We start from the raw sequence: 26,347 nt of genomic DNA on the forward strand, positions 1-26,347 counted from the left end.
TCTAATGACTGGCATTGCCTCCAGACATATTCCTGTCATGACTGGGAAATGTCTGTGCACCATAAGCTGACTACTCAGGTTTATGAAATCTTTGTGTTCCTGTAAAGATTTTCCCAAGGGAGCTGGGCAGTCATGTTGATCAAGTACTTCTTAAGGATACTGGCTTGAAGTTGCAAACTAAGTATACATACCTCAGTCTGATAACATGAGATTTGATAAACCGACCTCCTCCGGAAGAACGTCGAAATATCCTAGACATCTGATTAGAATAATTAAACAAGAGAAGTATTAGTCATAAGAAAAATGTTACTCCTTTGTCTTTCCTAGAGAGTTGAGGCAAAAATAAGAATTTTGTTTTTTTCCCAGACAGGAACTGGTTTATCACAGTGGTAAGACTAAAAGAGGTTCTAATTTTTGGAGAACTGAATAACTTTAACAAAACTGTATACTTTTGTGTCAGCTTCTGTAAAACAGGATAACAACAATATCTACCTCAGAGTTGTTTTGAAGATTAAATGAAATAATGTTTCACACATTTCACACCTTGCCCGTCATATAGCATACTATTGATAATGTTCATTTGATCATTGTCAAATGAATTTAAGTATCCGTGCTATTTTTAAAGGAAGCATCCTCACTTTTTTTTTTTTTTTTTTTGGGACAGAGAGAGACAGAGCATGAACGGGGAAGGGTCAGAGAGAGAGGGAGACACAGAATCGGAAACAGGCTCCAGGCTCCGAGCCATCAGCCCAGAGCCTGACGCGGGGCTCGAACTCACGGACCGCGAGATCGTCGCGGGGCTCGAACTCACGGACCGCGAGATCGTGACCTGGCTGAAGTCGGACGCTTAACCGACTGCGCCACCCAGGCGCCCCAAGCATCCTCACTTTTAAGAAAGCCCATCCTAAGTTTGTGGTATTTCCAAATATGGCATCCAGTCCATTGTTTGTTTCAACTCTTTGCTTTCTCTTAAAATTTTTTTTAATGTTTATTTTTTGAGAGAGAGAGAGAGAGAGACAGAGCCTGAGCTTGGGAGGGGCAGAGAGAGAGGGAGACACAGAATCCAAAGCAGAATCTAGATTCCAAGCTGTTATGACAGTACAGGGCTCGACGCGGGGCTCTAACCCATGGACCATGAGATCATGACCTGAGCCGAAGTTGGATGCCCAACCGACTGAGCCACCCAGGCACCCCTCAACTCTTTGCTTTCTTAAATAATTATCCCATTACTAGAGCATTTGACATAATAAGTAAGGACGTGTCATTTGACTCTGACACCCTCACTTGTTAGTCATCTTTCCGTGGCAGGCAGGCTTCCAGCTGGTACCAGGTTCGGAAATAAGTTTCACCACACTCCATACCATCAGCATTTTATTACTCAGCTTCTCCAGCCTGAGCCATTGAAGGATTTGGATGTTCAGTGAGCTGATTTCCTGGGCCCTAATTCCCAAAAGACTGTTGAGGCACTGCCTCACAGTAAAAAGCACTGGACTGAGTGTCAGAAATCAGAAATTCCAGGTCCACATAAGTTTACAGAAGGCCCACCACCATGGTAAATCTTTCCCCTCAAATACTACATCCACTGGGAAGAGGGGATATTGCCTCCCTCTCCACAAGATTTCTCCCTCTCCTCGATGCCTTTAAACTAATAACAATGCTCAATAGATTTTACCTACTCAATATTGAATCTCTCTCCTTTCCTCCAACTCCACAGCTGTAGTCTAAAATCAGCTCCTTTGAAACTTGTGCCTGGGTCTCTGCAGCATCCCCTCACTGGCACGTTTATGTGGTTCTACTCTGTCTTTTCTCCCCTCAGTTGTTCCCCCACAATAGTACCAACTGGAGTGATATTCCCAAAGTGCAAATTTGAGGATGTGATCCTCCCACTTCAAGCCCTCTGTCTCCCTCAGCATGAGCTCTGCAATCTTATCCCTTCACTGGCCCTTGAGCCATCCCTACCTTCAAAGCCTATTTTTTCATCTACTGAGTTACTTGCTCTGTCCTAATCCCACTAGACTGATTCACACCTCTATGGCTTTGCACATTTCACTTCCCTCTTTCTACAATGCACTTTTTCCCTCTGCAATTCCTTTAATTACAGTTCTGATACTATTAAGACTCTCCAGTGACAAATAAGTTATCTTTGACTTGCCCTCCTCAAAGTTCAATACTCCTTTATTTGGGCCACCCCAGCAACTTGCACATGAGGCTGTTATAGCAATTATCACACCCGTTTACAATTGTGGCTTTCTCACTGTAGACTGTGAGCTATATGATGGTAGGGAGTGTGTCTGATTCATCTTTGTATTTCCAGTGTTTGGAACACTGCCTGGCCCACAGTAAACACTCAATGCATGTTTGATGAATTATGGTGAAAATCCATGAATGAATAAATGAATTAAAAATGAGCAATATGGTAAAGGGAAGAAGAGAATAGCACATTGTTTTGTTTTATCTGCAAATCTTATTGCAAAGTAGAAGTAGAAATCCTTTGAGGCACCTGGGTGGCTCAGTTGGTTAAGTGTCCGACTTTGGCTCAGGTCATGATCTTGTGCCCCGTGAGTTGGAACCCCATGTTGGGCTCTGTGCTGACAGCTCAGAGCCTGGAGCCTGCTTTGGAGTCTGTGTCTCTAGCTCTCTGCCCCTCCACCACTCAACTCTGTCTACTGCTCTCAAGAATAAATGAACATTAAAAAAATTAAAAATTTTTCCAAAAAGTAGAAATCTATGGGAATATAAAGCAAGGTGGGAGGCAGAAGACTCTAGTGGTGACCCCCCTTTTGTATTGTCATTCCAAGGGTTTGGATCAGTTTTGAGTTATGTCACTTACGATTTCACTAAGCTTCTCTGAATTCATTTTATTTTCCTGTATCAAGTAACCTGGAGAAAAATATGATTTTAAGGTCTGCAACAATTTACATAAATGTCCCCTGAAATTTTGAACTGTACACATAATGGCAGTAGGGGAAAGGATCAGGATTCTGTCATATCAGACAGATATAAGAAAGTACTAAGAATCTGTTCAAACTAGAATGTTATTGTTAACAAGCCTATCATCTCCTGAGGAGTTGACCTCTGTTTAAAAATGGATACAGTACAGGATTGATGTGACCACAAATAATAGTTTACATGTACTAAAGTCCATACTACACAGTATACATTGACCCAATTCCTTTGTTTAAACCTCACACCATCTTAGGAGTAAAGTATTTTTAAAATTCTCATCACCCTCATTTTGAAGATAAAAAAAAAACTGGATGAGGACACTTAAGTACACTGGTCTGAGGTGGCATAGGAAATGCTGATTCTGGCATTTGAACTCAGGGAATCTGGCCCTAGATCTGGTGTTCTCAAGTATATTAAGTAACACTGACAACTCTGAGCGATTTATATAGCTGATGACAGATGTTCAGGTTGGTGGAGGTAGAGAGGTCCTGGGGCAAGCAACTTTTAAAGAAGACCTCAAATACATCTTTTATGTCCTGAATCTAAACCCTATAAAAGATCATCTCTTGGGAGGTTGCTTTTTTTTTTCTGCTTCTGAAAAACTGTTCCTTTTCAGACACCTAATCATTATTGTAAGCAAATTCTAGAGAAAATTAACTTATGTTTATATTTTTCTGAGGACTCAGTAATACTACATTTAGTCCAAATTACAAAAACAAATTGTATCCTTCCCTTTTCATGTCCAAATCAAAGAATAGTTGTTGTTGTTGTCGTTGTTTTTTAGAGATTGTTCTATTTAAAACAAGATAGAGTTTAAGCTAAAATGGGGGGAAAGTTCACCTTAAAATCAGATCCCACTTGTAGTCCTTGGCTTGAACTCCAGCATCAAAAAACAAAATGATGTGTTTGAAACAATACGTGTGACTCTGACTAATAGGACATCCAGTTACTATCTTTCACAAGCTTGAGCTTGCACCTTCCCTCTGGCTGGGAACTGCATTCAGATTAAGTCCTCATAAAGATCAGTAGTTACTGGATGCCACCTAGGGAATCCCTTTCCAGGTCCACCCATGAAAATAAGCCAGGCAAGTTTAAATATTTTCTGCTACTGTCAGGGAAATATATAAGAACAGAGGGTGAATACACCAATAAAACAAATCCTTTGTCCCTTTCCTCTCCAAGAAAACTTCCTCTTAGCTTAAAAGAATTTTTCCTTCCTCTGAACTCCTAGAATACCTTTCATTCACATCATATATATTTGACAATTACATTCTGTACTGTGGAAGCTTTCATATTACCAAATCATCTTCTTGTCTAATTTTTCAGTTTGTATTCTTTTACACGCACAGAATTTTATACATAAACTATATTATAAACTACAATAAGCAAGAGACTGTGCTATTCAAATCTTGGCATTCTTCATAGTCTTACACAAAATAGGTACACAATAACATTTTCATTAACTGATTCTCCAGCTGTGGTTAATCATAAACAACAGTGTGAAGAAAAAAAAATGCTGGCTTTTGCATATCTTCATGTCTTTTTCACTATATTCTGTCCCCTTCCTTTTTTTTCTCATTTACTTATTCATTCAACACAATGGATCAAGAGTTTTCTATGTGTAAGGCACTGTGACAACACTGGATAAAAATTAGTAAATGAGGTACCTGGGTAGTTCAGTTGAGAGGCAACTCATATAGTTAAGTAAGATAGTTTTATGGTTGGAGGGTCTATAATATGTAAGGGTTTTCCAAGGAGGGACATTTAAGTGAAATCTAAAAAATCAGAAAGAGTAAGCAAGAGCAAGATCATGGGACAATCTTCCAGGTAGAAGAAATTGAATGTGCAGATTATCCCCCACCCCTCAAAAAAAAAAGTCAATATGATAGAGAACAGTGAGAAAGGAGGAGTGTAGAAATTGGAGGAATAGTCAGAGGCAGAGCATTAAGCTCCTTAGACAACTTTGTAAAAAGTTTGGATTTTATTATAAGTACATAAAATGACTTATTCTAAGCCACTTATGAAATTTTAACCAAAATAAAACCTATCGTATGGGTTTTTAGTTTTTTTATTTTATTTTGAGAGAGACAGAGACAGTGTGAGTGGGGGAGTGGCAGAGAGAGAGGGAGACAGAGAATCCTCTGCAGGCTCCGCACTGTCAGCACAGAGCCTGATGGGGGGCTCAAACTCATGAAACCATGAGATCATGACCTGAGCCTAAACCAAGAGTCGGACACTTAACCAACTGAGCCACCCAGGTGCTCCTATAATGTGTTTTTAACATCTGGTTGCTATGTAGACAGATATTAGAGGGAGCCTGAGTGGAAGCAATGATTATGGTGAGCTGGCTATATGAATGATTATCTAGGTCCAGGATAGAGATAGTGAATTAGAAGTAGAAAGAGGGGGCGCCTGGGTGGCGCAGTCGGTTAAGCATCCGACTTCAGCCAGGTCACGATCTCGCGGTCCGTGAGTTCGGTCCGTGAGTTCGAGCCCCGCGTCAGGCTCTGGGCTGATGGCTAGGAGCCTGGAGCCTGTTTCCGATTCTGTGTCTCCCTCTCTCTCTGCCCCTCCCCCGTTCATGCTCTGTCTCTCTCTGTCCCAAAAATAAATAAAAAACGTTGAAAAAAAAAAAAAAGAAGTAGAAACATCAAATGTGAATGGATTAGACATGAGGATAAGGAAAAATAGTATTCTAGCAACTAGATGGACAGTGATGCCATTTGTTGAGTGGAAAAATGTAGGAAAGAGAGAGTGAGAAGGCAACAACTTTCAAAAACTGGATTTAGTTATAACTTCAAGATGCCTGTGAGAAATCCATGTGGAAATGTCAAGTAGGCCATTGAACGTACAAGTCTAGGGTTCAGAGATATCTGGGTTAGAGATAAAAATTTTTAGAATTAGAGTTATTGTATACCCATTGGTACTTCCCCTTTTTTTTCTGCTAAGAGATCCCTGCTTGCCTACAGAGAACTCATTCCATATGATCCAGTTGAAATTAAACTTGCCCCTTCTCCCACCTAACACCAGGTGGCACAGGTTTACTCTCTTGGTCACAGTGATTAGTGAAGGGTTGAGGAGGTATTCCAACTTTAGCCAACTATGTTGATTCTTCAAAATTTCCTTCAAGGACTATTACGGAAAAATTTCTTTTCTTGCTTCAGTTAATAACCTGGTAACATGTGAATATAGAATAAATGTAAGCTATTTTGTCTGCCACATGGAGAATAATAATAATAGCTTGAAGACACTGTTTGAGCCTCTGAATCCCACCATATCTGAAGTCAAATGAATCTCTAGGTTCTCCCACAGTCTTCTCTCCCTCCCTTCCTCCTTTCCTTCCTTCCTTCCTTCCTTCCTTCCTTCCTTCCTTCCTTCCTTCCTTCCTTCTGTTTGACTTGTTAAATTGGGTTTCTGGTACTTTCTACCCAAAGTGTTCCATTTATTATGGGAATAGGAATTTACAGAGCAACAGAGCAACAGAAGAAGAAGAAGCAAAGTCAGGATCATGTCTCAGATGATCTGGAGGCCTAGCCAATGGGAATTATATGTCTATAATCACTTACACGCAAATATTTTTTTCCTCTTTCTTAAGGAGTTTCTTAAGAAGCTGAAATCACTTACAGATGATGAATTGTGGTAAAAGATGAAATGTAGCATACTTGTTCCCTATCTAAACTGCATTTACTGGGAAGGTGTACTCATAATCCAGCTTCTAGAAATATTGATTGGGAATAGCTTACACCTGTACTTCTCCGGAGGCCTGCCTTGTCTAGCCTGAGCACCTCACTTATTGATGTCTGGGAGCTTATGCTCCACCTTACCTGGACAGCTCTAATTGGTATAACATAAATAGCCCAACCCTCTTACCTCTGGGTGCAATCACCTGTGAAGTAATTTAGTAATAATCTTTTGGATTATTCTGAGCATTGATTTTCAAAGTGAAGCTAATGATTCATAGAGGATGTGGAAAATATTAGAACTTCTATTTATATTTATTTTTCAATTAAAAAAAAACAAGTTTTCAGAGCACTGGCCCTAAGGTGTGGAATCTTTCCAAGAGTGCACTGATTAATTATCTAACATCTCCAAGGGGAAAGTGAAGATCAGTCTGTGTTAGAATATTTAGCTGAGTGCTAGTCTTAGAAAAGGTACAGAGTAATTCCTTGCTGCATTGCATTGAATTCAATAGTCACTCTTCAGTGACTTTTTAACATAATTAAACTAGCAATTCTTAGAATGAAAACAATTATCTTGTTTTAATTACTATATTAGTTATTTTTTAAACTCTGCCAAAAACAATGGAGCACACGTCAAAATATAAATCTGTTTTCTAAACAAAACAGTTTTGTGGCAAACCCTACCACACATCTTGCTCTGGCATTTCAGATGGGCCTTGGGGCAGAGAATGACACTAGAGAAAATAACTATCTTATTATTATTTTTTTTTTTTTTTGCTGAACCTAATATCGGAGCACCTAAATATATAAAATAAATATTAACAGAAATGCAGGGAGAAATTAGCAGCAATACAATAATAGAGAATTTCAATAACCCACTTGACACACTGACTAGATCATTCAGTCAAAAAATCAATGCAGAAACAGAGCTGAACACAATAAATTAAATGACCTAAAAGACATATACAGAACATGCCCTACAATAACAGCAGAATACACATTTTTCTCAAGTATGCATGGAACATTCTCTAGGATAGATCATATGTTAGGCTATAATCAAATTTCAATAAATTTAAGAAGATTGAAATATCAGTTATCTTTTCTGATCACAATGGTATAAAACTAGAAATCAATAACAATAGGAAAATAAGAAAATTCACAAATATGTGGAGATAAAACAACACATTCCTGAGTAAGCAATAAATCAAAGAAGAAATCAAAAGCAAAAACATCTTTAAAAAAGCAAAAAAAAAAAATCTTGAGACAAATTGAATATTGATACACAACATACCAAAACTTAAGTGATACATAAAAAGCAATTATAAGAGGGAAGTTTATAGTGATAAACACTACATCAAGAAAGAAGAACCTACAATAAAAAACCTAACTTTATACCTCAAGGAACTAGAAAAAATAAACAAATAAAAACTAAGCCCAAAGTTAGCAGAAGGAAGGAAATAGATCAGAGCAGAAATAAATGAAATAGAGACCATAAAAATAATAGAGAAGATCAATGAAACCAAGAATAGGCTTTTGGAGAAGTTAAACAAAATTGACAAACCTTTAGTTAAACTAAGAAAAAAAGAGAGAAGACTCAAATAAATAAAATCAAGAATGGAAGAGGAGACATTACAACTGATACACAGAAATAAAAAGGATCGTAGGAGACTGCTATGAACAATTACAAGCCAAAAATTGGATAACATGGAAGAAATAGGTATATTCCTGGAAACATGCAACCTATCAAAACTAAGTCATGAAGATACAGGAAATCTTTAAAGACCAATAACATAAAGGAGACTGAATCAGTAAACAATAATCTTGCGACAAAGAAAAGTACAGGACTAGATGGCTTTACTGGTGAACTCTACCAAACATTTAAAGAAGTAATACCAATCACCTCAAACTCTTCCAAAAAATTGAACAGGAAGAAATACTTCTAAACTAATTCTATGAGGCCAGCATTACCTGATACCAGAACCAGAGAAGACTATAGGGAAAGTACAGGCTAATATTCCTGATGAAACATAGATACAAAAACCCTAAACAAAATGCTAGCAAACCAAATTCAACAACACATAAAAGGATCATACACCATGATCAAGTAGGATTTATCCCTGAAATACAAGAATGGTTCAACATAAGTACATTGATAAATGTAAGACACCACATTAATGGAATGAAAAATAAAAATCATATGATCATCTTAATGGAGACAGAAGAAGCATTTGATAAAATTCAACATCCTTTCATGAGTAAAAACTCTTAACAAATTAGGCATGTACCTTAACATAGTAAAGGTCATATATGACAAGCCCACGGCTAACATCATATTCAGTGGTGAAAAGCTGAAAGCTTTTCCTTTAATCAGAAACAAGACAAGGATGTCCATTCTCAACACTTCTGTTCAACCCAGTGCTGAAAATCCCAGCTATTGAAGAAAACAAAAATCCCAGATAAGAGAAACAAATAAAAGGCATCCAAATCAGAATTGAAGAAGTAAAATTCTCTTAACAAATGACATGATCTTACAGTAGAAAACCCTAAAGATTACACATGTTTCCTCCCCACACACCTCACAAACCTGTTAGAACTAATCAATGAATTCATTGAAGTTGGAAGATACACAATCAAAATACAAAAGTCAGTCACGTTTCTATACACTAATAATGAACTATCTAAAAAAGAAATTAAGAAAATAATATAATTTTCAATAGCATCAAAAACAATAAAATATGTACTAGTAAACTAGTAAACTTAACCAAGAAGGTGAAAGATTTGTACACTGAAAATGATAAAACATTGATAAAAGAAATTGAAGAAGACACAAACAAATGGAAAGATATCTTGTGTTCATGGATTAGAAAAATTAGTATTGTTAAAATGTCCATTCTACCCAAAGCAATCTACAGATTCAATATAATACCTATCAAAATTACAACGGCAATTTTCCACAGATAGAAAAACAATCATAAAATTCATATTGAACCACAAAAGACCCTGAATAGCCAAAGCAATCTTGAATAAGAACAAAGCTGAGGGCATCACACTTATTGAATTCAAATTATATTACAAAATTATAGTAATCAAAACAGTATGATACTGGCACAAAACCCAATATGTAGACCAATAGAAAAGAATAGACTACCCAAAAATAAAACCATGCATATATGGTCAACTAATCCTTGGCAAGGTCACCTAGAATACAAAATGGGGAAAGTATAATCTCTTCAATAAATGGTCTTAGGAAAACTGGTTTTTCACATGCAGAAGAATGAAATTAGATTCTTATCCTACTCCATATACAAAATGGATTAAAGTCTTACATTTAAGACCTGAAGCCATGAAACTCCTAGAAAAAAAACATGGAGAAAAAGGCCCTTGACACTGGTCCTGGCAATGATTTTTTGTATATGACACCAAAATCAGGTAAATAAATAAATAAATAAATAAGCCAAAAATAAACAAGTGGGATTACATTAAATTAATAGCTTCTGCATGGCAAAGGAAACCATCAACAAAATGAAAAAGCAACCTATGGGATGAGAGAAAATATTTGCAAATCATATAGTCGATAAAGGGTTAATATCCAAAATATAAGCAATGACAAAAAAAAGAGCTTTTACTATTAAATCTAACCAAAGATAAATAAGACCTTTAAGAAAAACACTTTAAAGCTTTATTGAAATATAGTAAATATGGGTAAATAAATGAAGATATCAATTATTTCTCTAAATCTCTCGATTTGAAGCAATCTGAATAAAAATCCCAATATAAATGTTTGTATGTGTGCATATGTGTGTATTATTTGATATGAAAAGAAAAGGGTTAAGAATAACTAAGACATACCTGAAGAAGATGGTGATAAATTCAGGTGTACTGGGTTGAATGATGGCCCCCTAAAAAGATATGTCTAAGTCTGGGAACATGTGAATGTGATCTTATTTGGTAGAATCTTTGCAGATCCTATGTTAAGGATTTCAAGATAAAACCAATGTGGTTTTATCCAGGAAAATCCTGAATCTAATGATTTTAATTTAATAATCCAATGCCTTTATTGGAGTGGAGAAGCACAGAGCAAAAGGTCAGGTGAAGATGGAAACACAGATCGCAGTTATGTAGCTATGTCAGGGAATGCCTGAACCTACCAGAAGCTGAAAGAGGCAAATAAAGATTCTTCCCTAGAACATTTCAAGGAACCCAGCCCTGTTAATACCTTGATTTCAGATTTCTAGCCCCCATAACTGTGAGAGAATAAATTTCTGTTATTTTAATCCACTAGTTTTTGGTAATTTGGTACAGCAACACTAAGAAACTAATATAACCAGTATCAACACTTACTGTCAAACTGCAGAGGTTAAAACATTGTGGTACTGACACAATGCAAAACAAGCTGATTGATGGAACAGATTAGAGAGCCCAGCAACATCCAGATTCACATATGGAAACTTGATTTGTGGCAGAAATGGCATGGCATATCAGCCAAAAAAAAAAGACTGCTCAATCAGTGGTGCTAAGAGAACTGCTTACTCATATGGGGGGGGGGGGGTTGAAATGAAATTAAATCTCTAAATCAAACACATATGCAAATATCAACTCCATGTAGAATGAATGCTTAAATGCAAAAAGGAAAAAGGATTTTTTTGACAGTGACATCAGTATCAGAAAGGATTTCTTTTACAAACACAAAGGGCACTAATACCAAAAGAATGATGTACGTAACTATATTAAAACTGAGAATACTTTTCATTAAAATATGTTATAAAGAAAATGAAAAGGCAAGCCACAAAATGGAAAAAAGGATTGAATTGAAAGAATTTTTCAATAATATAATGAACAAAGTATTCATTTCCCAAAAATGTTTCTAAGAAAAAATTAAAAACCAAAAATACAAGAAGACATGGTCATATTACACTGTATGTTAACTAAAGAAAAAAGAAAGAAAAAAGAAAAGTAATGGGAAAAAAATCATGAGTAGATATTTATAAAGGACAAAATACAAATGGTTGCTAACCACTGGTGGACCTTATTAATAATCAGGAAAATGCAAATTAAATCCACAATGAGTTACCGTTTTATACAGATACCAGTTTGGCAAAAGTCAATTTTGTAGAAAATTTTGGTGAGTAGGAAGGGCAAGATGAACTCTCATGCCCTGCTGGTGGTGGTGTAAATGTCTACAAACCCCCTGGAAAACCATTGATAAAAATCTGCTAAAGCTAAGTATTAGCATTACCTATAACCCAGCAAACCATCTGCTTGGTTCATGACCTACGGGAGGCTCTTGCACATGCACTAGGAGTACATGCGCTAAACTGAAAGGATGTTAATTAGCTGCATTATTCAGAATTACAAAGTAGCTCAAATGTTTGTCAATTGCAGAATGAATTAATAATTAGTAGTATATTCTTTTTAGGGCATTCTACACTGAAGTGAAAATAAATGAGCTATAGCTACATGCATCAAAATGGGAAAAATCTCAAAAATATAATGTTGAGTGAAAGAATGAAATCACAGAAGGATATAATATGATTACATTTACATAAAGTTCAAAAGAGGTAAAATTGCATACTATGCTATTTGAGTATGCATAAATAGGTGATAAAACCACAGAATGATTAAATCCAAATTCAAAATAGAAATGTTTAACTATGAAGAAGAGAGAGAGAGAAGAACATATAGAGGTTTCAGAAGTACTGGTAAAGTTCTGAAAACTGGTGGTGGGTTCTTGGATATTCTTTGAAATGTTTTACACACTTTTTAAAGTATGATGATATCCCAACAAAAATGAATGAAATATCAAATTTCAAATACCAAGACACATCATTATGAAATTTTAGAAAACAAAAAATAGAGTACAAAATCTTCTAGAGAAAGAAGACATTTCCTTAAAAGAAACACCATCTCTCATCAGCTGCATGTGATAGAATAAAAAAATGAAGCAAGGTTTCAGATGGTCTGAAGAGAAGTGATTTTCAATTTAAAGTTTTATATTCAAACTGTTGCTTGAGTGGAACATAGGACTTTTTTCCAACATAAAGTAATTCATAAATGTTACCTCCCATGCACTTTTTTCTTAAGGAAGGTGCTTGAGGACATAACCCACCATATCAAGGAAAATATGGGATTCAAGAAGCAATGGATCTCACATGCTAGAGCAGTCCTGTTTTGACCCAGGTTACCTCTCTGAAGTGGACCTAGAAAGCAACCCGTTCAAATTGAAGCAGAAAGCACAAAGTTTTGAGAAGAATGAAAGAAATAAAGAAATATTGAGACTTTGGACATATCTGAAGATATAGCAAAATGGTGGAGAACTTTAAAAAAATAAGTGAGTTGTATTTAAAATTGCTTCTGGGAGCATTCTTCTTTGAATAGCATAAAAATTGCTGCAACATGGTTATAAAAAACACTTGTTAAATGACAAACACTATTTAAACAACTATAGAAATGAAAAATACTTTCATTGGTTTTCAATAGTTAGAATCAACCTACATATAGATAAATAACTAAATAAAATGCAAATACTTTCCTCCATTGTTAATAATTCAGAGAAAGGAAAGTAAAATGAGTGAAGGGTTGGAGTGCTAAGGTCATCTTTTAATTGAGCTAGTATTTACAGCTAATCATAAATAATCATACGAATTCAATCTCCTTTCTACAGAGCTATTGCTCTGTTGTTCCAGAATAACTCTCCTAAGCATTAAGGAGTACACTTTAAGCTAATATACTGGGTTTTGCTAAACAAATCTGTGGTCTCCGTGGACATGCTTTTCATGGGACGAAAAATAGAAGACTATCCTATTTGACTTTCTACTAGGATAGGTAAAGATCTAGCTTGTCTTATATACTTTAAAAATTAGACATGCCTTGATAAATGTGTAAATTTTCAAGGTAAACCAAAATATTTGAGGGGCAGAACTAGATTTGAGATTGGCATCAAAAATTGCCAACATACATCCTCGTATGTGATGCTTTACATAATTTTAAAAGCAAAATAAACAAAATGATAAGGCAAAATGGCAATCCTACATTCTTATGTTGAAAAAGATTATGGAAAATGAACCAGGAAAGAAAATCAAGAGTTAAAAATAGGAAGAACATCTATTTGACTCATCAGGTTTTTTTGTTGTTGTTGCTAATTGGTGGCCTACTGTAATCTACATACGTTTAATGGTACATAACATTATTCTAAATATTTTACATATATTAAGTGATTTAATCCTCATAACCATATGATCTATATATTATCTACAGTTCACAGAAGAAGAAGTTAAGGCAGGAAGAAGCTAAGTTCTTATAGCAACCATACTGAAAGTGAAACAGAAAACACACTCATAAACTTTTAGAATTTCTATTGAACTTACCATTCTCTCAATCTGATGACTCCTTTCTATAAACTCTCTTGAGCTTTTCATTCCATAACTTTCTTTGTATTTTATATTTGTTACTTTAAAAGAGGCAAGGTAATAGAATGACTTATCATCTGAAAGGTAAAAATAAATAAAAGGTCCATGCTTAAATATAATCAGTTTTGTGTCCCCCAACCCCAGGAAATAGATTTACCATAGTGCAGTTTATTTCTTCTTGGTGCAAAAATTATTGTGGACATTTTTCAAATATTTTATAATTTTATCATTGTACCCATCTAAAATAGAAAATTCAGGCCTCCAAGTATACTTTCAGAATACCTCATTTACAGTGTTTACGCATATCAAAATTTTCATACAATTGGACATGTAACATGGAAAGTAAATATTGAAAGTGACTGCTGAAAGTCATATAAAAATTATCAATTTCCTCAAAGAATTCTAGCATAAGTATATCTTAGCTGAGCTGTATTATGAAGATACATTGAACAGGCTATCAGTTTTTTCCATGCTATTAATAGGTACTAGTATTTATTGTTTTCACTTTCTTTTTGCCCATTTAACTCTCAATTCTCTGTAATCTACCCTTGACACACCAGTGTAACTGCCATTGTCTAGGACAACAGTCATAATATCTAAAAGCCACCTTTTTGGGGGTCTTTCTTCTTTTTAATCTTGATTTCTTTGCCGCCTTAATCATATTCCTTGAAACCCCATCCTAGACTTTATGGAGACATCTTCTAACTTTCTTTCTACCTGGCCACTCCTTCTCAGTTACCTTGGAGAGCTCTTTATTTTTACTTCTATCCTTAGCCACTTAGCATTTTATCCTTGTCCTGGTCATGTTAATGTTAGTTAACTCCTTCTGGGTGATCCTAATGGTGATGGCCTCAAACATCAAGTATTTGTTGATGTTGAAAGATCAACTGGGGCACATTTACATTTGCAAGGGTTTATTTGAGCAAAGGGCGATTCCAGTTGGACAGCATCAAACCAAGTGATTAAGATCCCTCCACTGACAGAAGTGAAGGGAAATTTGTATAGACAGGATGTAAAAGAAAAGCAAGGAAATCATTTGATTGCCTGTAGCTTAAGCAGTTGCCTTATAAAAGAAAGCCTACTGAGCTGTTTGTGATAGTTGTTCTTAAGTTTCATTTTCTGAGGTTTGAGTGCACTGACTCTGGTTTAGGTTTAGGTTTCCTTACGTAGGCTACCAAGGCATTAGAGCCACCTTAGTCCAATGACTTCCCTGTTTAATTATTTTAACAATTGATGACCCCTAAATTTTTATCTTCAAGCAAGATCTTTGTCATGAATTTCAATTCTCTATCAAATAAGGAGACTATTTGTTGGACATCAAATAGGCACCTTAAAAATAATATTTCCAAATGGAAATAATCATTTACTTCTTCCTGTACCCAAGCCTGCCCCACCTCCTACATTTTCTATCTTCATTAACAGCTCCATCATCCACAATCACCCCAAACTTAGCTTCATCCTCATTTCCAACATCCAGTCTTTCCATCTCTAAGTTTTATGTATTGAATCTATTAATATATCTCAAGTCCTTTCTCCCACCCAGAGAAGCTACATCCTTAATTCAGGTCCTCATCAACCACCTAGCTAATATCTATCCAAAACAAAATGACTTTTTTATTCAAAAAGAAGTTGCCCATCTAGATTGTCTATCTTAAATGCTATCATCACAATGATATCATTACAACCAGACTAGAAATCTTAGACATTAGAAATCTTGATTCCTTTCTAATTAATCAGCAAGTTCTGACAATGTTATCTAAATTTTAAAAATCTATCTTCTATTCACATGTTGTACTCCTACTAGTGCTGTAGTTTATTCCCTTATTATTTATTGTCTAGAAAATGTAACAGCTGGGGCACCTGGGTGGCTTGGTCAGTTAAGCTTCTGACTTCGGTTCAGATCATGATCTCCTGGTTTGTGGGTTTGAGCCCCATGTCACGCTCTGTGCTGACAGCTCAGAACCTGGAGCCTGCTTTGGATTCTGTGACTCCCCCTCTCTCTGCCCCTCCCCTGCTCATGCTCTGTTTCCCTCTGTCTCTCAAAAAATGAATAAAAATGTAAAAAAAAAAAGAGAAATAAATAAAATGTAATAGCATACTAACTAATACCCTGCCTCAAGTTCTGTTTTTCTAAAATCTATTCCCCACATAGTAATCTTAAAATTGAAAATTTGACAAGATGACTTCCCCAATTAAAATGTTTCCACTTTTCTCCGTTTCTTATGGAAAGGTGTCTTAACTATGATCTCCAAAAGTTTTCCTTGACCTAGATCCTACCTGTGCCTTTGAGCATATTCTTTGCAACATTCCCCTTAGGATTTATGTTGAAACTACAGCAAACTGTTTTCATTTGTCTACATTTACCATGCTGGGTATTTGTTTCCCCCTAAGATTTTGCTTCTGTAAACCCTTTGCTTGAAATGCCATTCCAAAGGCATTTCCATGCATAAATTCTACTCATGACATTACTTCCAAATGGGGAAAATGTCTGGAACATTCAGCCTTAGTTAGATAAGGACTTCACAATTGTGCCACTATAACCATCCTGTGAAGAGCTCTATTTGGTACTTGCCACAATATCATAATAACCTATAGATTTTAGTCCACTGTAATGTCAAGTCTTTGAGCAAAGTATTGTACCATTTTTGCATTTGAAGAGGAAGTAACATTTTAGGTAATATGAGTAAAAAGAACAATACCTTAAGCTTTTTACAAGTCAAGGAAAAATAATTATTTCAATAGTCAATATTTCTTAAGTATATAATAGATCAGACTCTGTGCTAAGCATTCTAACTTTTAATTTAATTTATTTTTTTAAATTTTCAGACTATAAGTGCTATATTAGAAACTCTGAAATGAACAGAAGTATATAAAAAAAAGTAAAAGTAATCTATAACCCTAACATCTAGAAGGAACTAATATTATTATTTTGACTTATGTTTCTTTTTCTAAAAATATTGTTTCCATTGACTGCAACTTAGTGAATTAGGAAAGTACCCTGCCAAAATGACCCAGCTATTATATGATGGGCCTGAGATTAAAACCAAGGTTTTAATTTGACTCTAAATCCTATGGGACTATATATTCCCCACATTCCTGGAACTGGAGCCAGTCTTGTAGAATGGGAAGACAAATGATGCTGTTTCAATCCAGACTTAACTAAGAACACTTAGGTTTTCAAGAAGTCAAAATATTAAAAATAGCTTTAGAGGAGTGCCTGGGTAGTTCAGTCCATTAAACATCTGACTCTTGATTTGGGTTCAGGTCATGATCTCACGGTTGTAAGATTGAGCCCTATATCAGGCTCCTCACTGGATGGGGAACCTCCCTTTCTCTCTGCCCCTCCCCTGCTTGTGCATGTACACATGCAAGCAGTCTCTCTTTTCCCCCTCTCTCTAAAAAACAAACAAAAAAAAAAACTTTAGAAAATTGAGTTTCTGGATTTTGTGAAAATATAATTCTAAAGGCAATTCTTCAAAAAATTTCATGGAATTCTTTATAAAAGATATATTTTTATCCTATAAGAAAATATATAAGTAATTCTAAATAATTCTGAAAAAACTAATCTGGATAATGAAACTATTTGTTGAAAAATATAATTTACTATATAATTCTAGGTACCTAAAAAAAAAGACAACTTGAAAACTCAGTGTTTGAATTTTTCTTGTTAATATTTCATGTGAATGGTGGTGGTGATGATTTCATTAATATTAAATTATCCTCACACAATTATGAAGCTATCATTATGTTTTTGGTATTTTTCATTGATATTTGATATTTTTCATTGGTTGAAGATATTTGCAACATATTCAATAGATCATGGATATATATATCCAGAATATAGAAAGAACTACACAAATCAATTAAGGACTTCAATAAAAAATGGGAAAAAGATTTGAACAGGCATTTTACAAAAACAGAAATCTAAATTATAAGTTAATACATGGATAAGTGCCCGGTGTTATTGGCAGTCATCGGGCAGATACAAATTAAAATTATAGTATGTAATAAGTCAGATACAAATTAAAATTACAGGGGCACCTGGGTGGCTCAGTCAGTTAAGCATCCGACTTCGGCTCAGGTCATGATCTCGAGGTTTGTGAGTTTGAGCCCTGCGTCGGGCTCTGTGCTGACAGCTCAGAGCCTGGAGCCTGCTTCGGATTCTGTCTCCTTCTCTCTCTGCCCCTCCCCCACTTGTGCTCTGTCTCTCTTGATCAAAAATAAATAAATGTATAAAATTAAAAGAAAATTTAAATTACAATAACACTACAATCTATACCAAATTAGCAAATATATAAAGTATGGCAATAGCAAATGCTGGTGAAAATATGGAATGCAGTGGGAACTCCCATACAGTACTGATAGAAAACAGCTTGGTTTTATCCATAAAGTTCAAAAAGCATATGCCCAGTGATGCAGCAACTCTACATCTGTTTATGTTCTTTTGATAAACTTTGCATATGTGTACCAATACATATGCATAAGAAGGTTCATAGCTGTATTGCTTTAATGTCTAAAACCTGGAACTACCCAAATGTCCATGAACATTAGAATAGATGAGTATGGCATGTGTAAGACAACAGAATATTAGTCAATATTGAAAATAAATAGACTAAAGCTAACTACAAAGTGGATGACACTTATAACAATATTGAGTAGCAACAAGGCTCAAAAGTATGTATAATTTACTATTCAATTATGACTTCATTTTTAAATATTTAATTTACCTTCATTTAAATAAAAAGGGAGGATCTAAATGGAAATCTCAAGGAAAAATAAGAATCCAACATTTCATCAGTCTTTTTATCATGATGAGTAACAAAAAGGTAGCTACATTAATTCTGTTAGGCACTTAATATTTAATTAATAACACAGAAATTTTCTTTTAAAGGGATACCCAAGAATTTATGGAGTTGTAAATATAAAACCTGAGAAAGAGGAAAAGTGGCTCCTGACATCTAGGAACTGGCCTGATACTATCGCCTAGGCCCTGGTATTCTGTTACAATTTTGTAGAACATCAACATTAGACAAGGCCACTCTGTGACAATATAGGTGATGACAAAAATGAGATCATCTATAGATATATCTGAGCTCAGACAAAAACACTGTTCAAACAAATAATCAAACAAGGCAAAACATTCCCTTATTCTGGCTATTATAAATGAGTGCTCTTTCTCCAACAGTTAACAGCGTTAGCCCCACTTCATTGCTGTTGTCGTTCAGGTAAGATTTATTAAGATACCAAATTACAGCATTATTCCAGCTCTCTGACAGCATCCAATGAAGGATGCATCCTACTTCCTTGAACCCTCCCTAAATCATTTAATACACCGTTTCCAACAGTCTCTGACCGCCTCATGGTCCCCCATGGTGTATGTTCTCCTCTGCTACAAGAATAAACCCACCTTGTTCAAATGCAACTGTAATTTTGGCGATATTTAATTGGAGGGCACTGACAAACCATTCATATTCTACAAGTCACTGGATTATTTTATAATCCTTATTTGAAAATTTCCCATATGTTAGGGAGTAGATAATTCATCAGAATGATAATACAGTGAAAGCTAATCATTCATAATTATTGAGATCCCTAGGATAAAAATAGCTTCCTCAAATATACTTCAATCCTAGTGATGTAAATTTTATCAAGTATGCTAAAATCCTTACTTCTGTTTTGATTATTTCATATATTTCATTTTTATTTTCCTGCCTTTTAGATCCATTTGTTTTCACTCTTTAAAATTATTATTTTTTAGATACTTTTTCTTCTTGGTGTTATCCTGGTCACTATACTGTGATTTCATTTCATTTTTATTTCTTTATGCTATAAAAATATGTATATTACTTTTTTGAAATGTGTCTATCATCTTATCTTTTGAAATGTATATGTTATTACCTCTATCTTATTCCTTGGATTCATTAATCCTTTGTCACAGACTATCTTCTCTTTTGTTTTACTAAATTTCCATCTATAATGATGCAGCTTTCAGTTAACTGCAGGGAAGTTCCATGTAATAGATTTCTGAAATTCTTGAGTATTAACCTCTGTATTAGTTTCCTGTTGCTGCTGTCACAAATAACCACAAATTCGGAGGCTTAAAACAACACAAATTTATTATTTTACTGTTCTGGAGGTTAAAAGTCTGAAGTGAGTTTTATAGGACTACAGTCAAGTCCTGTTTTCAGAGCTGGTTCCTTCCGGAGGCTGTAAGGGGAGAATCTTTTTCCTTGCCTTTTCAGCTTCCAGAGGCTATCCTCATTCCTTGGCTTGTGGTTCCATATCACATTATTCCTTTTTGCCCCTGCTTCTGTCATCACATAGCCTTCTTCCTTCTTTAACTTGCTTGCCTCCCTTTTATAAAAACCTTGGAGTTACATTTAGGACCCATCTAGAAAATCCAGAGTAACTTTCCTTTCTCAGAAACCTTAACTTAATCACATCTGTAAAGTATTTTTTGCCATATAAGATAACATCCCAGGGTCCAAAGATTAAGACATGGGTAACCAAAGTGGGAAGGGAGGCATCATTCCGCCTAGGACAACCTCTATGACATTTTAAAAACACTATAATGCCATTATTTTTATTATCCCTTCATTTTTTTTTCTCTTTTGAACACCTGCAGTATTGGGGATGGAGGACATTTTACACACAGAACTACTTTACTCCTTTTTGACCTGGGGATATATTAACAAGAAAGACATAATTACAGAGGACAATTTTGTTTATCCTTTTTATTTCATGAAAGTCAAAAAAATTGATATCTTCAATCCCCCAATAAAGTGGGTAGGAAGGTAAACTTAGCATGTTTGACAATATTTCATCACTTCCTGATCTTTCAAGTGTGACTTTATTGTTGTGAGTCATATGATTCTGGAGAATTTTAGTCAGTGACTCAGTCACATGGGTTTATAAATACACATGCCAAAGTAAAGGTAAATGAATATTGGTTGACTGTCATTGGTTTAATTAGTATTATCCATTTTTGCACATCATGCAAAATTGAGTTTTCCTTTCTTCCTCCAGTCATGAAACAATCTCTTTTTCCTTCAAAGATAATGTTTGATTTTTAGCCCATTAAAGATTCTTTTTTAGGTAACTTTTCTCTTATCATCTTTGCTTGGGGAACTCATTAATATATTGTTTTTGAAAAACGAAAACATATTAAACTCAGCACACGATGTGATTTGTATCTATTCTAAAGATTAAGCTTTCATTCTTCTTTCTCATTTTAAAACTATTGCTTTTAGATGTCTATCCATGTGATAAGGTATATTGCAAGCTTCACTGGCTGGAAATATGTAACCCTGAACTCAATAATGGAACAAACAATAACTTAACGTCAATAAGAAATTAGTAATTAAAATTTTAATATCATGCAAATAGCATTTTTTTATACAACAGAGAATTTCAAGATATTAAGTCATAGAGCACTCAGGCAATAAAAATGTGACCTGGATACTTACCCTCAACAACAAAATGAGTAACGATACCAATTGCAATTCCTATGATTGCTACAATTGCCAATGTGAAAAGAGCTAGACGTATAGGATCCCAAAATTGTTGTCTTCTTTGATATTCAACTTGTGGGTAATCAACTTCTGAAAACTCAACTGGTCTGTGAAAACAGAAAGAAACAGTAAAACAATTTAAAAAGTCATTATGGTTCTACTTTATGTCCATTTGTTATGTTCCTCTAAGAAAATCCTTTATACTGCTAAAAAGTAGGATACTTGGATCTTGAAAAGAAGACAAGGCTTTAATTTGCATACCCTCTCCCAATACCTGAATCACAGCATAAATTTTGGTTAAAGTTCTACCAATGTTGTCATTCAAGTGAGAATATTTTCTCACTGCATTTTGTCTGACATATTGGCAATTTGAAATTTGGGGAAGTGCAAAGACTCACTTAATAAAAAGATAATTTATAAATAACATTTCAACATTTTAATAAGAAGTTTCTAGCAACAGTTATATAATAATCTCATCAGTTCTGCTTGATTAAAAATAAAAAAATAATATTAATACTTTTTAATGATTTGTTTTAAAAGTGGCAACACTGCTTTAAAAGACCTGATCATGGTTCTTTGAATATCATTAGCACCTCCCAATGAAATCACCAATTGTGAGTTCTTCTTGATAAGACTCCAGTTCCCAGGAAGAATGTTTATTTCCACTTAACTTTTACCTGTCTCTACTCATGCACTATTTCCCCACTCAAAATATCTTAAGCCATTGAAATTATCTTTCTCTAACTTGAAAGTTGGCATTTATTTATTTTCCAAATCCCTGAATAGCATTCAAAGTTTAATATCTTGCAAGTGAGATATTTTTATGTTTTTATATATTTTTAAAATTTTTTAATGTTTATTTATTTTTGAGAGTGCTGTCAGCACAGAGCCTGATATGGGGCTCAAAACTACAGACCCTGATATCATGACCTGAGCTGAAGTCAGACACTTAACCAGCTGAGGCACCCAGGTGCCCCAAGTTTTTATATTTTTAACTTTATCTAACAATATTTATTACAAACTTTATTCATTGAATGAGATATAGAAAGTTCTTAGAATAGTACCTACCACATGACAAAAATGTTTCAGAAACAGTTCTAGATCCCTAGAGATATGAAGATTTTAAGATACGCTCTTTGCCTTTAGGACGTTCACTCTTTAAAAGAGGGTACCAATGTGGAAACGAGTAATTAATATATAGCATGAAATGTACCAGAATAAAACTTTGTGCAAGAAGAGAAAACAATTAACTTTTTGGAGGACTGTGTCAGGAGATTTCATCAAGAAGGTGACACGATTAAATTTTGAGTGTGAATAGGGATATGTTCTGAAACCCCCAGTGGATGACTGGAATTGTGAATAGTATCAAACCCTATGTTTTTGCCTATACATACATAAGTATGATAAAGTATAATTTATAAATAAGGCATAGTAGGAGATTGACAGCAATCTCTGATAATAAAATAGAGTGATTGTAACAAGCTATTGTAATAAAAGTTATGCAAATGTGGTCTCTCTTTCAAAATATCTTACTGTACTGTGCTCACCCTTCTTGTGATGATGTGAGATGAATGACATAAGCATTGGGACTAGCGTTAGGCTACTGACTTTCTAACAAGTCAGAAGGAGGATTATCTGCTTTAGGTTGACCACAGGTAACTGAAATCACAGAAAGTGAAGTCTCAAATAAGCAAGGGGTGGGGGGTGATGGTACTGATGTAATTAGTACTGGGATTGAAAATATATACGTGCTTTTGTCCTCAAAGAACTTATTATGGTCTCCAAAGTATGTTCATGGTTTCATGTTTTCTCAGCACTGCTGTACTAGAAAGAGGATATGCTAAGGCTGGTGGGCTGATCAGCTCATGAGGAGTCCCGTAACCCAAAGTAAACAGTTTGAAATTGACTCTGCTGAAGATGGGGAGCCAATAAAAGTTTTAATCAGACTGAGAATTTAAGATAATAACAGGATGGGGATTAGAGCAAGAGTGCAGAGAGAAAGACTAGTTCAAAGGTTATTTTGAAGGTCCTGGAGAAAGATGGTGAGGACCTGAGCCAAGGCTGGAGCAGTGGGATGGAGAGGAGGAGATGGATTTAGTCAATTCTTGACTTTTGCTGGCTGAATGCTTAGCTGTGGGATAAGCCATTAATTAATGGCTCCCTTGTTTTAATGTTTAGGTAAATGATTGTGTCTCCTGGCAAGATGAGAAAGATTAAAGGAAGAGACAGTGATTTCAATTGAGACATCAATGTTGTTAGTAATGAACAATGTGCTGTCCTTACACTTGGTTCTGAGCCAAATGGAAAGTCCTTATTTTATGCCCTTTTCTCGTTGACTCATTTTATTTTAGTTGTGTCACCGACACCTGTTTGCATGCCTCTAATAAAAGCCAATGTTAAAGTTGGCACCACAGACCCAGAATAAAAAAAAATGATTAATATCCCCATGTGCAATACCTTCTTCCTCACCCATAATTGAAGTTTCCATATACAAGATCTTTGACATTAAAAATTCTTGATTATTTATTTTGTGGATATTTTGGTTGCTGAGGTTTTTCTCACTTTCTTTTTTCCTAAGTTTTATCAATTTGCTTTGTTGTACCTGACCCCTTCAAGATGCAAGAAATGGCCAAAAACAAATTCTGTCAAATTTGTGGGGATTATAGCCATATATTAAGCCATGATAACATTGCATCATGGTGAAGAAGATTTTTTGAATCATGGCCATATTTAATTTTAAAACGAATTTAGTCTGGTGATCAGTTATTCTCAGTCTGATGTAACTGAGATGTTGACTTTTGTCTCACAGAAGTTGAAGTAAGTTTTACCAAATACTCATTTCCATGTTTTGAGGTAGAGCTGGCAGAAACATTATGCAGATACCAGCTACGTACAAAGGAAGTGGTCTTTAGCCTAATTGGGAAAATAAGGTTATAAAACCCAACAAAGCATTCAAAAAAATTTGTAAATTTGTTGGCTAGTCTGTTGTAAAATGTTTGTGCTGGGCATAATAAGCAAAACAAAATGCATCCAAGTCTTAAGTATGCAATAACTAGAATTTGGCTATGAAAAGTTAGAAAGATATTTTAAAATACGTAACAGGTTCAAACTTTGAAAAAGATTGTTTTATTTTGATGACATTTCAAATCCCTTTGTATTTTCCTGTATGTTTATTCTGATTTGTACATGACAATTATTTCTTTAAATCGGAATATGAGTCTGATGCTAAATGGAACCTTTTAACCTTTTTATGGGACTTTGTATTGTATTTATTTCAAAGAGAATTAAGCCTTTGTTCCCTTCATTTTTCAGAAGGAGGGTTGTTTGTTTTGCCTTGTTTTATTTTCTTCATGTTAAAATGAAATTAAAATTAAAATTGGGAAATATCTAAGTGGAGAAGGAAAATACAACTCAAATATATTCCTCCATTGAAGCAAATTTTTAAAAGTTAAATGGAAAATGTTGGTACATGCTCCAAAGGGGTAACTACTTTTTTTATGATGGACATAAACCCAGATAAACTGGATTTAATCCTGGTTTTGCTCATAATAGCAAGTTAGTTAAATTCTGAATCTCAGTCTTCTCACCTGTAAAATGAGGAAGCATTTTATGGCTTTGCTAGGATTGAAAACAGTACAAAAAGATCAAGCTTTGAAAACCAGCAAGGTTCGCCTCCACCAGACTCACAGATTTGTAGCAAACTGAGAATAGCTCTTAAAGGTTCCCAGGAACTCACCTGCCCCAGCGCCTAGCTATTTCATTCTTATGATTTAACTCAGGTAGATATAGCTGACTAACTACAGTATCCCAGACCAAAAAGATGTCTGTAAAAAAGTTCAGTCTATGCCTTTCTCTGCAGACAGCCTCACAAATGCTCTGATGAAAAGAGCAAACATAACCTCTCCTCCAAAATGCCATTTGTTTAGATTAGCAATTAAGTTCAGAGTTATGTCCTCTTTTAGAGGCAGATTCTTTGGTGACAAGTGCTGTAATCATACCTAAATAAATAAGTGAGAAAGCTTGCCTCTCTCAAAAACTAGTTGTAATAAGCTCTATGATTACTGTAGCAAAGATGGCTGACTGTTGGACATATGATGCTTACCAGAGTTCAGTCATGCACTTTTAGAAAATTTATTTAAGCAATTGAAATTGAGTTGCTTTTCCCCAGTTTCTTTTCCAGAACTTTTCTTAAAATGGAGGCATTTATAACAAAATTATTCAGATTCTAACTAGTGTAGTGTAAGTAGAAGTATGCAGAAAGAAGCATATCTTTGTGCATTAAATAGCATGTGTATTTTTCTTCTATGTTAGGCACAATGGGGGAGATTATTGTATGATTAAGATATCTCTCAGTCCTTCAGATCTCAGTCTCATATATCTTTAGGTTATAGATCTTAATATGAGAATCATTGGAACAAAGCTGTTCAAAATCCATGAAATATGGAAAAATTATAGTATTTTTTACCAGATTCAGGAATAATGAATTAGAAATAAGTCATGAAAATGAAAATAGCCTATTCGTGCCTAAATTACTCTTATTCCAGAATTCTCAAAATTAATCCATTTGTATCCTTTTAAAGAGTTAGGGGCAGCTAGCTGGGTGGCTCAGTCGGTTCAGAGTTGGTCTGATTCTTGATTTCGGCTCAGGTCATGATCTCACAGTCATGAGATTGGGTCCCGTATAAGGCTCCACACTGGCATGGAGCCTACTTAAGATTCTCTCTCTCTCTCTCTCTCTCTCTCTCTCTCTCTCTCTCTGTCTCTCTCTCTCTCTCTGTCTCTCTCTCTCTCTCTCTCTCTCTCT

The 26,347-nt window shown here is 35.0% G+C and overlaps 1 protein-coding gene across 1 annotated transcript in view; it reads right to left on the reverse strand.

Moving 5' to 3' along the window:
- The window catches only part of LOC125922359 (transmembrane protease serine 11F), a 74,015-nt gene that overhangs the window by 17,319 nt on the left and 30,349 nt on the right, over positions 1 to 26,347 (reverse strand). The window contains exons 2-4 of the mRNA XM_049630022.1: positions 21,499 to 21,650; positions 13,991 to 14,109; positions 192 to 259 (exon numbers count right to left, since the gene is read on the reverse strand). Of these exons, the coding sequence (XP_049485979.1) occupies positions 192 to 259; positions 13,991 to 14,109; positions 21,499 to 21,650 (339 nt within the window). The remainder of the gene's footprint in view (positions 1 to 191; positions 260 to 13,990; positions 14,110 to 21,498; positions 21,651 to 26,347) is intronic.

This window comes from Panthera uncia, chromosome B1 (assembly GCF_023721935.1).
Source record: "Panthera uncia isolate 11264 chromosome B1, Puncia_PCG_1.0, whole genome shotgun sequence".
Taxonomy (NCBI): domain Eukaryota; kingdom Metazoa; phylum Chordata; class Mammalia; order Carnivora; family Felidae; genus Panthera; species Panthera uncia.